The 14,979-nt window shown below is 47.2% G+C and overlaps 1 protein-coding gene across 2 annotated transcripts; it reads left to right on the top strand.

Moving 5' to 3' along the window:
* Nucleotides 1-983: 983 nt before the first annotated feature.
* KLF4 (KLF transcription factor 4) lies at nucleotides 984-5,837 on the top strand. 2 transcript variants are annotated; one of them, XM_007968489.3, is made up of 5 exons: nucleotides 984-1,589; nucleotides 1,704-1,824; nucleotides 2,492-3,464; nucleotides 3,564-3,728; nucleotides 4,760-5,837. In XM_007968489.3, exons 1-5 carry the CDS (start codon nucleotides 1,585-1,587, stop codon nucleotides 4,933-4,935), a joined length of 1,440 nt encoding a protein of 479 aa, XP_007966680.1. In that variant the 5' UTR covers nucleotides 984-1,584; the 3' UTR covers nucleotides 4,936-5,837. The 2 variants fall into 2 exon arrangements, with proteins under 2 accessions (XP_007966680.1, XP_007966679.1); XM_007968488.3 differs by having other exon boundaries at nucleotides 2,492-3,728.
* The last annotated feature ends 9,142 nt before the right edge of the window (nucleotides 5,838-14,979 follow it).

Below are 14,979 nucleotides of genomic sequence, written 5' to 3'. Positions count from 1 at the left end.
GGTGACAGTGCGAGAGTGTCCAGAAAGAAAAAGAAAGGAAAGAGAAAGAAGAAAGAAAAAGAAAGAAGGGGGGGGGAGAGAGAGAGAGAGAGAGAGAGAGAGAGAGAGAGGAGTGCTTCGAGACAGCTGGTTGAAAAGTGTCTCCGCGCCTCACAGTCCCTCTTCTCTCCCTCACTCCTTTGAGTAAATCTTGAGCCCTTTCATTCCCTTTCTCGCTTTTTAAACTATCAAAACCATAACTCCCCATTCTTGCCTCTTTCTGCCTGTTCCCGGCGGAACACTCCTCTGGCCTTCTCCTGAGGCTCCCAGTTCACGCTGCACAGTGCTGGGCACCCGCTTCCTCTCCACACCCCTGGCGCCCCCCACCCCTCGGCAGAAGGGACCGCGAGGAACCGTGCGAGGTCAGGCCCAGCGCCCGCACGGGCACTGGCGCTGCGCGGCGAGAGCGGACTCCAGCGAGCGCAGGGAGGGAGGGGGAGACCGAGGGCTGGATGAGTCACGCGGATAATCGCGCTCTTCTCCAGCGCGCAGACAGCGCGGCAAGCGCGTATGCGAGCAGGGGTGGGGACGCGTGACCGTCCCGCCCGCTGACCCCACCAGTCTTCGCGGGCTTCGAACCCACGGAGCCGACAATGGCGGTGAGTACTGCCCTGGTCGCGCAGAGACCGAACCTGCGCCCGGTTCCTCGCGCCCAGCTCTGGGGCGGACGCCGCCGCCGCCGACACCACTGCCGCCGGCGTCAGCTCGGCTCCAGCCCGCCAGCTGCCCGGCTGGCGTCACGGCCCGGCCCGGCCCCGCCCGCGCCCCTCCTTCCCCTCCCCCGCCCCCACGTGCGCCGAGTTTGTTGATTTAGCTGCCATAGCAACGATGGAGGGGAGCCTCGGGGGGGCGGAGAGAAGAAAGGGAGGGGCGGGGCATGGGAGAAGGCGGAGGAAAAGGCTGTTAGCGAAGGAAGTTATAAGTAAGGAGCGCGCGCCGGCGGCCGGCAGTTTCCCGACCAGAGAGAGCGAACGTGTCTGCGGGCGCGCGGGGAGCAGAGGCGGTGGCGGGCGGCGGCGGCGGCACCGGGAGCCGCCGAGTGACCCTCCCCGCCCCTCTGGCCCCCCACCCTCGCACCCGCCCGTGGCCCGCGCCCATGGCCGCGCGCGTTCCACACAACTCCCCGGACTCCGCGCCCTGCGCCGCCAACCAGTTCGCAGCTCCGCGCCACCGCAGCCAGTCTCACCTGGCGGCACCATCCGCCCACCGCCGCGGCTACAGCCCCTGCGCCCACGGCAGCACTCAAGGCGACCGCGACAGCGGTGGGGGACGCTGCTGAGTGGAAGAGAGCGCAGCCCGGCCACCGGACCTACTTACTCGCCTTGCTGATTGTCTGTTTTTGAGTTTACAACTTTTCCAAGAACTTTTGTATACAAAGGAACTTTTTAAAAAGGACGCTTCCAATTTATATTTAATCCAAAGAAGAAGGATCTCGGCCAATTTGGGGTTTTCGGTTTTGGCTTCGTTTCTTCTCTACGTTGACTTTGGGGTTCGGGTGCCCCAGCTGCTTCGGGCTCCCGAGGACCTTTCTGGGCCCCCGAATTAATGAGGTAGGTGAGGCGCGCGGCGCTGGGAGCAGGGAGGGGTGAGGACCGGTGGGACGCGCCGGAACGACGGCCGAAAGCCGCCTCTGACTCTGTCTCTGCGCCCTGCCCGGCTCGCAGGCAGCCACCTGGCGAGTCTGACATGGCTGTCAGCGACGCGCTGCTCCCATCTTTCTCCACGTTCGCGTCTGGCCCGGCGGGAAGGGAGAAGACACTGCGTCAAGCAGGTGCCCCGAATAACGTGAGTATCGTATCACCCCGGGCCGCCGGGAACGCCCGGTGGGTTTCCGTGGGTGTGGTGGGGGCGGGCGGAGCTCTGGGATCACTAAGAGCCACTGAACGAGGGTAAGGAGCGGCCACCGCGCGGACCCCGCAGCCTTCCCGGGATAGCTTCCGTGCCCTTGGCTCAGCTATACATGCCCGTGGTGTGAGCACTGCGGAGCCGCCTGGGGCGCAAGCCGGGTCTTCACCAATCCCCGGGCGCCCTGTCGGTAGGGCGGGCGCGCGCAGGCCACCGGGCGGGAGGTGGCCGAGTCCCCAGACACTGGCTGGGCCAGAGTGAGTTTAGCGCGTAGGCGGCCCCGTGGCTAGAGCGCACCGAGAGAGCCTCGGTGTGCCAATTCCGGGGACGTCCACGGGACTTGGCGGGGGAGGGACCAGCCGTGGCCCTCGCTCACACGCAATTGGGCAGACAGGACATAACGCCCGCGGTACAGACGCATCACCTCTTCTCCGACCCGGGTGTGGGCCGAGATTGCAGTCCTGGCGCCCTGGGTTCCCGGGTGATTGCTGCCTGACCAGTCCCCATGTCTGGGCGGTGCAGTCGCGTGTGGCCTGCCAGCACGTCAGTATGTCGGGTGGCAACAGGGGACCACCACTGACGGGCCTCTCCCACCCTGTCCCCTCAGCGCTGGCGGGAGGAGCTCTCCCACATGAAGCGACTTCCCCCGGTGCTTCCCGGCCGCCCGTATGACCTGGCGGCGGCGACCGTGGCCACAGACTTGGAGAGCGGCGTAGCTGGTGCGGCTTGCGGCGGTAGCAACCTGGCGCCCCTACCTCGGAGAGAGACCGAGGAGTTCAACGATCTCCTGGACCTGGACTTTATCCTCTCCAATTCGCTGACCCATCCTCCGGAGTCAGTGGCCGCCACCGTGTCCTCGTCAGCGTCAGCCTCCTCTTCGTCGTCCCCGTCGAGCAGCGGCCCTGCCAGCGCGCCCTCCACCTGCAGCTTCACCTATCCGATCCGGGCCGGGAGCGACCCGGGCGTGGCGCCGGGCGGCACGGGCGGAGGCCTCCTCTATGGGAGGGAGTCCGCTCCCCCTCCGACGGCTCCCTTCAACCTGGCGGACATCAACGACGTGAGCCCCTCGGGCGGCTTCGTGGCCGAGCTTCTGCGGCCAGAATTGGACCCGGTGTACATTCCGCCGCAGCAGCCGCCGCCGCCAGGTGGCGGGCTGATGGGCAAGTTCGTGCTGAAGGCGTCGCTGAGCGCCCCTGGCAGCGAGTACGGCAGCCCGTCGGTCATCAGCGTCAGCAAAGGCAGCCCTGACGGCAGCCACCCGGTGGTGGTGGCGCCCTACAACGGTGGGCCGCCGCGAACGTGCCCCAAGATTAAGCAGGAGGCGGTCTCCTCGTGCACCCACTTGGGCGCTGGACCCCCTCTCAGCAATGGCCACCGGCCGGCTGCACACGACTTCCCCCTGGGGCGGCAGCTCCCCAGCAGGACTACCCCGACCCTGGGTCTTGAGGAAGTGCTAAGCAGCAGGGACTGTCACCCTGCCCTGCCGCTTCCCCCCGGCTTCCATCCCCACCCGGGGCCCAATTACCCATCCTTCTTGCCCGACCAGATGCAGCCTCAAGTCCCGCCGCTCCATTACCAAGGTCAGTCCCGGGGATTTGTAGCTCGGGCTGGGGAGCCCTGTGTGTGCTGGCCCCTTGGGGCACACGGGATGATGCTCACCCCACCTTCTCCACCCCTAGAGCTCATGCCACCCGGTTCCTGCATGCCGGAGGAGCCCAAGCCAAAGAGGGGAAGACGATCGTGGCCCCGGAAAAGGACCGCCACCCACACTTGTGATTACGCGGGCTGCGGCAAAACCTACACAAAAAGTTCCCATCTCAAGGCACACCTGCGAACCCACACAGGTAGGGGGACAAACTGCAGAAGGAAGGGGTTAGCTTCCAGCCCTATGGGGCTACCAGTGGACACTCCTCAGTGCTTCCTTGGCTTCCCAGGGCAGTCTATCACCTTGATCTCTGGGATCACTGGGGAGGACAGCAAACCGGCGCCTACTTTTCTTCCCAGGAGCCTTTTGCTTGATGGATGGTATCTGTGCTTGAATGTGCAATTTTGTTTGGCCTTTAAAAGGCAGAGATTCCCCGCGGTCTGTGGGCCTCTCCTAGCTTGGGCATTGTAATCAAGAAATTATACTTTGCTATGCAAAAGCATGATGGCTTTTTTTTAAACTAGGTTTTTAATGTTACCTTCCCAGGTTCACCCTCCCTTTCTATTATTTTGAATTTTGGTCTTAACAATTCGGTCTTATTTATTTTTTGTTATTTGTTTTGATTTACATTTTTATTTTTTTCCCCCCATAAGCAGAAGGTTTTATTTTAAATTTCAAGAATATGATGGTCAAAATTGCTGGGGAGATTCTGATTTAGGATTGTCACTGCAGAGCATTTCCATGTCAATGTAAGTAGGTACTCAAAGTCACTTAGGCGCTTAGCATTCAGTAAGGTAAAGGTAAAGAAAAAAAAATAGCCACCTGTGGCTTTTTATCCCCAGTTGTAGTAGGAATAAGATTGCCTGGTTTGCACACACCACCAATCACAATTTCCAAATTTCATTTTCACCACTGAGATGTCTTGACTCAAAAGAAACATTAGTATAAGTTTAGGTGGCGTGTTTGTTTTTGGTGAAACATTAGTATAGGTGTAGGTGGTGGTTGTGTGCTTAACTGACCCCCTAAAAACAAGACCAAATACTTAAGACACGGAATGTATTCCTGTTTATGACATGGAATTCAGTACAGCCCGTCAGTGGTATAAAGACTTTTCCTGGATTCCTTTAGGATAGGGTCAGAGTTGGTTTAGTATCTGGCCTTCAGTTTTTAAAAGGGCCCATTCTTTGATATAGCAATGGCGTTAATTTTTTTTTTCTTTTGCCTTTACAGGTGAGAAACCTTACCACTGTGACTGGGATGGCTGTGGATGGAAATTCGCCCGCTCAGATGAACTGACCAGGCACTACCGTAAACACACTGGGCACCGCCCGTTCCAGTGCCAAAAATGCGACCGAGCATTTTCCAGGTCGGACCACCTCGCCTTACACATGAAGAGGCATTTTTAAATCCCAGACAGTGGATATGACCCACACTGCCAGAAGAGAATTCAGTATTTTTTACCTTTCACACTGTCTTCCCGATGAGGGAAGGAGCCCAGCCAGAAAGCACTACAATCATGGTCAAGTTCCCAACTGAGTCATCTTGTGAGTGGATAATCAGGAAAAATGAGGAATCCAAAAGACAAAAATCAAAGAACAGATGGGGTCTGTGACTGGATCTTCTATCATTCCAATTCTAAATCCGACTTGAATATTCCTGGACTTACAAAATGCCAAGGGGGTGACTGGAAGTTGTGGATATCAGGGTATAAATTATATCCGTGAGTTGGGGGAGGGAAGACCAGAATTCCCTTGAATTGTGTATTGATGCAATATAAGCATAAAAGATCACCTTGTATTCTCTTTACCTTCTAAAAGCCATTATTATGATGTTAGAAGAAGAGGAAGAAATTCAGGTACAGAAAACATGTTTAAATAGCCTAAATGATGGTGCTTGGTGAGTCTTGGTTCTAAAGGTACCAAACAAGGAAGCCAAAGTTTTCAAACTGCTGCATACTTTGACAAGGAAAATCTATATTTGTCTTCCGATCTACATTTATGACCTAAGTCAGGTAATACACCTGGTTTACTTCTTTAGCATTTTTATGCAGACAGTCTGTTATGCACTGTGGTTTCAGATGTGCAATAATTTGTACAATGGTTTATTCCCAAGTATGCCTTAAGCAGAACAAATGTGTTTTTCTATATAGTTCCTTGCCTTAATAAATATGTAATATAAATTTAAGCAAACGTCTATTTTGTATATTTGTAAACTACAAAGTAAAATGAACATTTTGTGGAGTTTGTATTTTGCATACTCAAGGTGAGAATTAAGTTTTAAATAAACCTATAATATTTTATCTGAATAATGTTTTTTATTGTTTTGTTTTTCTCCTGGAAAAATACGAACAGTAGTTGGTTTAAACACACTGGGGTAATAGGGCATGTAAGAAGCACGCACAAAAAAGCCAACTCTATGTCAACAAATTAAAATACCTTTTTTTAACAAAACTATACAGTTTTACAATAAATACTATCAATATAGGGCTGAGAACTCTTGAATATTCTAAGTTTAAAAATTAGAATTAAAGATTAAAAACCCAGTTCAGGTTTTCTCTTTCCAAATGTACATAAAGCTACATGAAAGCAGTTTCCTTACCTCTGATTTTCCCAGTAGAAACAGCTTAATCATTCTTAAAATTGCTCAGTTTAGTATGAAAATATTTATGGAATATATACATTTCAGTTTCATACTGAAAACAAATCCTTATGGTTTGTCTTTTAAAGTAAATAAAAATATACAAGTTTTCTGTGCAGGCCTGTCCCAGCACCCCTCACATTTGAGTAACAAAAGAACCTTCCCACAGCAGACAACCCTAAGAACATGGTTCCACAGTGCCCTCCTGAGGATTAAAGGATTCATTTATGCGTGGTGTGTGTTACAGATACATTATTTCTACTAGTTACAGCCCTAAAGAGGTCAGAACCGAAGTTTCTGGCAGATTGTTTTAAAACTAAGTCAGTTCCCCTGATTGAAGGTGGGCAAACAAACTGAAATCAAATAATTTTAAAATTATTCAAATTCACAAAACTAAGTGTAAAGTTGGTGTTTTTGTAAGTTTGTAGCGTTTATATTAGAAGTTTTAATATTAAAACTCAAAACTGCCCTGTTAGAATCTCAAGTTCTTGAGGTGGGTGGCTGAGAGATTGAAATTTCATTTGGGGCTATCACAAAATGGAAAAAGCATTTGTGACACTTGTTGACACCTTATATACTTGTAATAGTGATGTGGGTGACTAATACTTAACATCATCAAGGGGACACAGCTCACTGCTCACTGGCATTTTCTTTAGAGTGTTTATTGTTGATTATATCTAGCATCCAGAGGTGCGTTTGTACCATTGGTACATTTACTGAATGAAATAAAAAATGGACATTTATAAGAGGCTTATGGTAGATCAACACAAGGTATTTTCTTTGGCTTTTGAGAGTCCAGCATGACTGGAAAGCATGGCATGTGTCTCTGCTTAAAAGAAAACAGGTGCATCAATAGGATGGAATTTTATGTGGCCAAGAACATATTCAAAGCATATTTAATGACATGGAAAAATGCTCATGGTATGTTAAGTGGAAAAAGCAGGATATAAGACTATAAACAGGACCAATTCAACTGTGTACATTTAAGTGTATGTGTGCTTTGAAGGAGAGAGAGAGAAACAAAAGGAAATTAAGAAAAAACACTAGAAGGAATTGCCAAAATATTCATACTGGTTTTCTCAGTTTTAATTTTTTTTTTTTTTTTTTGAGATGAATTCTTGCTTGTCACCAAGGCTGGAGTGCAGTGGTGTGATTTCGGCTCACTGCAACCTCCACTTCCTGGGTTCAAGCGATTCTCCTGCCTCAGCCTCCCGAGTAGCTGGGATTACAGGCGCCCACCACCACACCCAACTAATTTTTGTATATTTAGTGGAGACAGGGTTTCACCACGTTGGCCAGGCTGGTTTCGAACTGCTGACCTCAAGTGATCTGTCCACCTAGGCTTCCCAAAGTGCTGGTATTACAGGCATAAGCCACCGTGTCCAGCCTAAATTTTCTTTTTTGCAGTTTTCAAATATTCTAAAGCCGCTATAACAAGTTTGAAAACCTTTTTCATAAGAATGAAGATATAAAGAGCCACTAAAATTATTTAAACACAAAGCCTTCATTAGAACACATTATTCTGTAAATTATGTTTAGATTCCTTTAAGTTTAAATTTCTTAGATTTCTGTTAAATTGTGGTTGGTTGCTTTCATCATCCACCTCTGTTATACAGAATCGTCTGGCACACAGCTGCTGTACGGAAATGACTATAAAATGCCATCTTTATATTTGCTAAGTGCATATTATCTCAAATAGAAGAAACATGCATAAATTATCAAGAATTTTAAATTTATTTGAAATTTTCTGATGTTATAGATTAACATTCCTCTATGTTAACTTTTTCTTCATTTTAAAATTTTTATGTAATTTTTTTTCTTCAGCTTTAAAATTCAGGGTACATGTGCAGGATGTGAAGGTTTGTTACATAGGTAAACATGTGCCATGGTAGTTTGCTGCACAGATCATCCCATCACCTAGATATTAAGCCCAGCATCCATTAGCTATTCTTCCTGATGCTCTCTCTCTTCCTACCCCTATTTTTTTAATTTTTAATTTTATTTTAAAAAGTTTTGTAGAGATAGGGTCTCACTATGTTGCCCAGGTTGGTCTCGAACTCCTGAGCTCAAGCAATCCTCCTGCCTCAGCCTCCCAAAATGCTGGGATTACAGGCATGAGTCGCAGCACCCAGCCTACATTAACTTTTTCTAGCCTGAAAAAGAAAGCTTCACTATCTAAAATGAATGACAAAGATTTCCCAAAACGGTGACCAAACAAAATACTATTCAACGTACCCCAATAGCTAAATTATTTACTCTGGGACCTATCAGCTGTGGGCTCCTAGGTGTACTGTCATTATGGTGTTACAGAGCCGTTTATACACTGTACAATAAAGAGTATCTAATAATTGTGATGCCTGCTTATTATATTTTCCTTATGACACTTAATTTTACTGCTTTTTATTTTAACTTGTGTGCCTACACACACAAAGGATTAATAATGATGTTTCCTACACACATCAACAGACTCTCAGTCTACCTATTTTCCAGCAAAATGACTCTTCTGATAAAATTCTTTCTGCCTCAAAACGTATTTGATTCTTGCTACCCTGTTTCAGTTTGTAAAACAAAACAGATGCCTTCACTATCTCATGTAGGATGGTCATGGGGAATATTTCTTTTTCATCCAAAAATTGTTCCAGGCCGGGTGTGGTGGCTCGCGCCTGTAATCCCAACATTGTGGGAGGCTGAGGTGGGAGGATTGCTTGAGGCCAAGAGTGTGAGAGCAGCCTGGGAAACAGCAAGACCCCATCTCTACCAAAAAATAAAAAATAAAATAACTGAAAAAGTGTTAAAATTTTTAGAAACATGAAATGCTCTTCACGGTTGGAGATTACTAATTTTTACATATAATTTATTTCCATATAAGGAAGCCCAGGTGAGGCCGTCTTTATGCTATAGAAGCAAGTCCACAGAGAAAATATTAAAACAAGCAGCGGAGGTACCTGTTGTACTTCAACAAATGGGAGTATCTAAATTTAGCAGCCTGTGTCAGCCACCTGTCCTATTAAATATTCTAGCTTCTGAAGCTCCATTCAACACAACATACATACATAGATGGATTTGTAGCCTAGATACTCCCTCACCCACTCTTGTCCATTTCCGTCTCTCTCATACAGACATGAACGCCACCCAGTCCCACATATAAACCCTTTTACTTTATGTATTATTATTATTATCGTTTTATTCATGATTTTATTACGTATTGCATTTTATCTATTTGTTTTACTTCTTTGTATTTGCTTAGCACCTTCTACAGGCTATTGTATAGTGACATGTTTTTATAGTGCTAAACCAAAGCTATGTCTGCCTCCTAAAGGATGTTTATGAAACTATCATTCATTGTTCACATGCAGAGTCATTCAATAATATTTTATATAAAACCTCCAAGACCAGTCTACATAATGAATGCTGTAAAAAATATCATGGAATGTTCTACCTATGGGGGAAAAAAAAAAATACAAACCACGAACTACTGTTAAAGTCAGAATACTGCATGAAAATAAAAACTTTTTTTTCTACATTAAATGAAACTAAAATGAAAGTTGGAAAGTTTCCCTTTGGAAAACTTTGACTTAAACAAAAAGGTGAATCTTGAGCAAATTTCTCACCATCTCCTGAAAAACTAATAAATTCTTAAATCAGTTTGAAGAACCTGGTTCTTTAATCTCCTGGTCACAGTCAAAACAGAGGGAAAGCAACTGCTAAAATGTTAGCATACACAGAAAAATCTTTCAGGCTGGAATCAAGTCTACCACAGCCAGTTAACTTAGCTGGAGAGGAACGGGTGCATGGGGTAGAAATGTTAGTCAAATTGCTTCTCTGGAGTCATGTGCATCTGGAGCCCATCTTTTTAATTATTTTCCATGGTGCCCTTGATATAATATACTTTTTTGAATTGCTTCGGTCTTCTTGACACCCTAGATGAGTCAGCATGTTGCAATCGTTCGCCCAAATGTCTTTCTCCACTTGGTGTTTTTTTTTTTTTTTTTTTTTTTTGAGACGTTGTCTTGCTCTGTCGCCCAGGCTGAAGTGCAGTAGCACAGTCTCGGCTCACTGCAACCTCCACCACCCGGGTTCAAGCCATTCTCCTGCCTCAGCCTCCAGAGTAGCTGGGACTACAGGCAAACACCAACATGCCCGGCTAATTTTGCATTTTTAGTACAGATGGGGCTTCACCCTGTTGGCCAGTTCTCGAACTCCTGACCTCAAGTGATCTGCCCGCCTCAGTCCCCCAAAGTGCTGGGATTACAGGCGTGGAGCCACCACACGTGGCCTCCACTTGTTCTTAAAGGAAAGGAGGAAAAAAACAAATTCAATTTAATAACAGCAAAAAGTAAATTCACAGTTAGAAATCCCTTTGACATCTCATCTGAGGATACCTAACAGAACATTTTTCTTTGTTTTTGTTTTGGTATTATTAGTAGAGATGGGGTTTCACCATGTTGGCCAGACTATTCTCGAACTCCTGACCTCAAGTAACCCACCCGCCTCGGCCTTCTAAAGTGTTGAGATTATAGGTGTGAGCCACCGCACCCAGCCTGCTTTTGTTTTTTGTAAAGACAGGGTCTCCCTATGTTGCCCAGGCTGGTTATGTTTCTTTTCATGTCCATTTTACATGTTATAATAATATAATCTAAACAGAGCAAGAAACAAGAAAGTTAGCTTTTTAGAGGGACAGAGATGACCAGAAGGTCAAGTGGGGCTATAATTCCTGTCTCACCTATAATATTTGAATCTGTACAAACTGGCACTGGATCAATATATTACTAAATAGTGGCCAAATCCTCATGATACAAACCCAATGCACTCAGGTGCTATACCTATATACCCATTTAAAAGCTGAAATGAGCAAATCACTTTATGGAGAAATTGGAGAAACCCTGAATACACTTGCTGAAAGACCAGAAGATAGTAATTGGTATAAACTATGAAAGAATAATCTCTTAGACATGACAAATGAAAGAGATTTTCTCTGTAGGGACGAGCATGCTTCTTGCCTGCTCCAGTTCACTTTTTGTCAGGGTATAATAATCCCTTCTGCACAGCTCTATGAGGCTTACAAAATACTGACACCCTATATTACCTCAATATTACAAAGTAGGGATGGGATTTTCCTCTCCCATCTCCAGTATGCGGATGAAGAAACTCAGGTTCCCTTTACAGGTTAGCATTTTGCTGTCACTTCTCATTCTTGCTGACATACTCAAAGCACTTCTCTTCTAATACCTTTGTTTCAGTCTGCTGGGCAGGTAGGGCTACAGGTACAAAGGATCCACCCCAATTCAAAAGGATTTGCTAACTCCAGGTTCTTCCAGTAAACCTGTTGAAGAGTCAAAAGCCTCAGACTTTCTGTCTCCCAATCAATGTACTATTTCCTTTGTCAAAGTAGACATATGGGGAAGGCAGAGTTTCCTGCAGCCGTTTCTGCAGCTGGGGCCACTATGCCATGTACACAATTCATACTTTTCATTCTGAAGTTCTTGTTTCTGGCCTCACCTCTGGCCCAGCACACAGCTCTCCTGGTCAAATAGATCTGGTCAAGCCCATCCCCTATTCTGTAACTTCCCATGGTCCCTAGCACTTAGTGGATATAGATTTAACATGGTCATTTCCCTAGTTGTGGCTTCCAGCTGCTTGTTCAAGACCCTATCTAGGGCCAGGTGTGGTGGCTCACACCTGTAATGCCAGCACTTTGGGAGGCCAAGGAGGGCAGATCACGAGTTCAGGAGTTCAAAACCAGCCTGGCTAACATGGCAAAACCCCAGCCCTACTAAAAATACAAAAACTAGCCAGTTACAGTGGTAGGCACCTGTAATCCCAGCTACTCAGGAGGCTGAGGCAGGAGAATCGATTGAACCCAGGAGGTGGAGGTTGCAGTGAACTGACATTGTGCCATTGCACCCCAGCCTGGGTGACAGGAACAAGACTTTATCTCAAAAAAAAAAAAAAAAAAATTGGCTGGGTGTGGTGGCAGTAGCCTGTTATCCCAGCTTCTCGGGAGGCTGAGGCAGGAGTATTGCTTGAACCCGAGGTGGAGGTGACAGTGGAATGAGATCATGCCACTGCACTCCAGCCTGGGCGATAAGAGCGCAACTCTGTCTCAACAACAGCAATAACAAAAGACCCCATCTAGTTCCTCCTTAGGTAAACCTGCCCTGCTCAACAACTTCCGGTCCCCCAGTGCACATGGCTGCTTCAGCATTTGAAACTTGCCCGCAATACTGGTCTCCACTGCTTCTGGAAAGACCCCTACTACCCTCACAAAAGCCTATATATCTCTTAAAGCCCAGCTCTTAAGAATACTCTTCCATTCTATTTAGATCTTGCATTGAACACTTATTCTTATGTATTACAAGGTTATGTAGGGTTTTTCTCTGTGTTTTGTTTGTTTGTTTGTTTGAGATAAGGTCTTGCTCTGTTACCCAGGCTGAAGGGCAGTGGTGCAAACATGGCTCACAGCAACCTCAAACTCCTGAGCTCAAATGATCCTCCCATCTCAGCCTCCTGAGGAGCTGGAACCACAGGCACATGCCACTACTCCTGGTTAATTTCATTATTATTTTTCTGTAGAGATGGGGTCTCACTATATTGCCCAGGCTGGTCTCTAACTCCTGGCCTCAAGTGATCCTCCTGCCTTGGCCTCCCAAAGTACTGGGATTACAGGTGTGAGCCACTGCACCCAGTTTATTATAAGGTCTTATGGGTCTGGCTTCCCCTAAAGACATGAGCTTCTGGAAGGCACTAGGAGGTTTCTTGATTTGTCCTTGAATGCCCTCAGTTACTAAACTTAATTGAATAAAAGTAACCATTTATTGAATATTTAGCCAAAATCCTGGGTCATCCAAAGAAAGGATAAAATTTCTCCTTTCCCCAAATTTTGGCATCCTTGAGGACATGCCCAGAGGTCTCTAAATTGCTTCCTGTAGGTCACCTGACATCCACCTGCCTTCCTCAACACACAACAAACCCCTCAAATGAACAAAACTCTTTGCAGAGTCAATTCCAGCACTTTGGTAGGCTGAAGTAGACGGATCACTTGAGATCAGGAGTTCTAGACCAGCGTGGCCAACATGGTGAAACCCTAGCTCTATTGAATATACAAAAATTAGCCAGGCATGGTCGCATGCACCTGTAATCCCAGTTACTTAGGAGGCTGAGACAAGAGAATTGCTTGAACCTGGGAGGCAGAGGTTGCAGTGAGCTGAGATCACGCCACTGCACTCCAGCATGAGTGACAGAGTGAGACTCTGTCTCAAAATCCTAGCATCTCCTTTTAGTGAACTCTTCCTTGCCAAGCGATTCTCTGCATTGACTCTGGGAAAAAAGTACCTGTAATCCCAGCACTTTGGGAGGCCAAGGCGGGCAGATTACTTGAGGTCAGGAGTTCGAGACCAGGCTGACCAACACGGTGAAACTCCATCTCTACTAAAAATACAAAAATTAGCCTGGCGTGGTGGTGGGCACCTGTAATCTCAGCTACTCAGGACGCTGAGTCAGGAGAATCACTTGAAGCCGGGAGGCAGAGGTTGCAGTGAGCCGAGATCATGCCACTGCAGTCCAGCCTGGGTGACAGTGAGACTCAGTATCAAAGAATAATAATAAAATAAAATAAAAGCTAAAAGAGGGTACTTTCCTGATCTCATGATCCACCCGCCCCAGCCTCCCAAAGTGCTGCGATTATAGGCGTGAGCTACCGCACCAGCTAAAAGAGGGTACTTTCTACTCTAGGATATTGAATGGGCCAGTCTGCCCAAACAGGAAGGTTTAGCACAGGAAGGTGCTGTGAAACCCACCCATTTGGTTTGCTCCACTTCAAGCTTGAGACTCTTCTAGTTTGCCTGGATGACAGTAGTTTTCTGACCTCTGAATACATCTAAAGAAACTGACTCTGACAGTGCATGGAATTGACCATTGCCCTGCCTTTGAGGCACTGTTACCGCCTCACCTAGGAATGGGTAACACTGCAAGGACTGAAGCTGTAAAATTACGCAGGTGGCTCACACCTCTAATGCTAACACTTTGGGAGGCTGAGGTGGGAGGATCACTTGAAACCAGGGTCAACATAGGGAGACTCTGTCTCTACAAAAAAATAATAATAATAATAACAAAATTAGCCAGGAGTGGTGGCATGTTCCTGTGGTCCCAGCTCCTCAAGAGGCTGAGGTGGAAGATTCCTTGAGCCCAGGAGGCTGAGACTGCAGTGAGCTATGATTGTTCTACTGTACTCCAGCCTGGGTGACAGAGCAAGACCCTGTCTCAAAAATAAAATAAAATTACGTAAGATGTTTGAAAAGGAAAGCATCTTCAAGTCCATTTAACTCAAGGAAAAGACCCAGATAAAGGACTTGTGACCTTGCCCAAGGTCACATTGAATTGGCATCTGAGCAACCAGCACCTAGATCTGATTTACTTAACAGGCCAACCACAGATGGCTTCATCCTAACAGCCCAAGGGAAGCTTAGAGGAATCAAGACAATCAAAAACACCTCGCTGGCCGGGTGTGGTGGCTCACGCCTGTAATCCCAACACTTTGGTAGGCCGAGGTGGGTGGATCACTTGAGATCAGGAGTTCCAGACCAGCGTAGCCAACATGGCGAAACCCCATCTCTATTGAAAATACAAAAATTAGCCAGGCGTGGTGGTGTGCACCGGTAATCCCAGCTACTTAGGAGGCCGAGGCAAGATAATTGCTTGAACCTGGGGGACAGAGGTTGCAGTGAGCTGAGATCGCGCCACTGCACTCCAGCCTGGGCGACAGAGTGAGACTCTGTCTCAAAAACCAAACCAAACAAACAAACAAACAAAACACT

This window comes from Chlorocebus sabaeus, chromosome 12 (genome assembly GCF_047675955.1).
Source record: "Chlorocebus sabaeus isolate Y175 chromosome 12, mChlSab1.0.hap1, whole genome shotgun sequence".
Taxonomy (NCBI): domain Eukaryota; kingdom Metazoa; phylum Chordata; class Mammalia; order Primates; family Cercopithecidae; genus Chlorocebus; species Chlorocebus sabaeus.
This window is presented reverse-complemented; position numbering and strand designations above follow the sequence as displayed.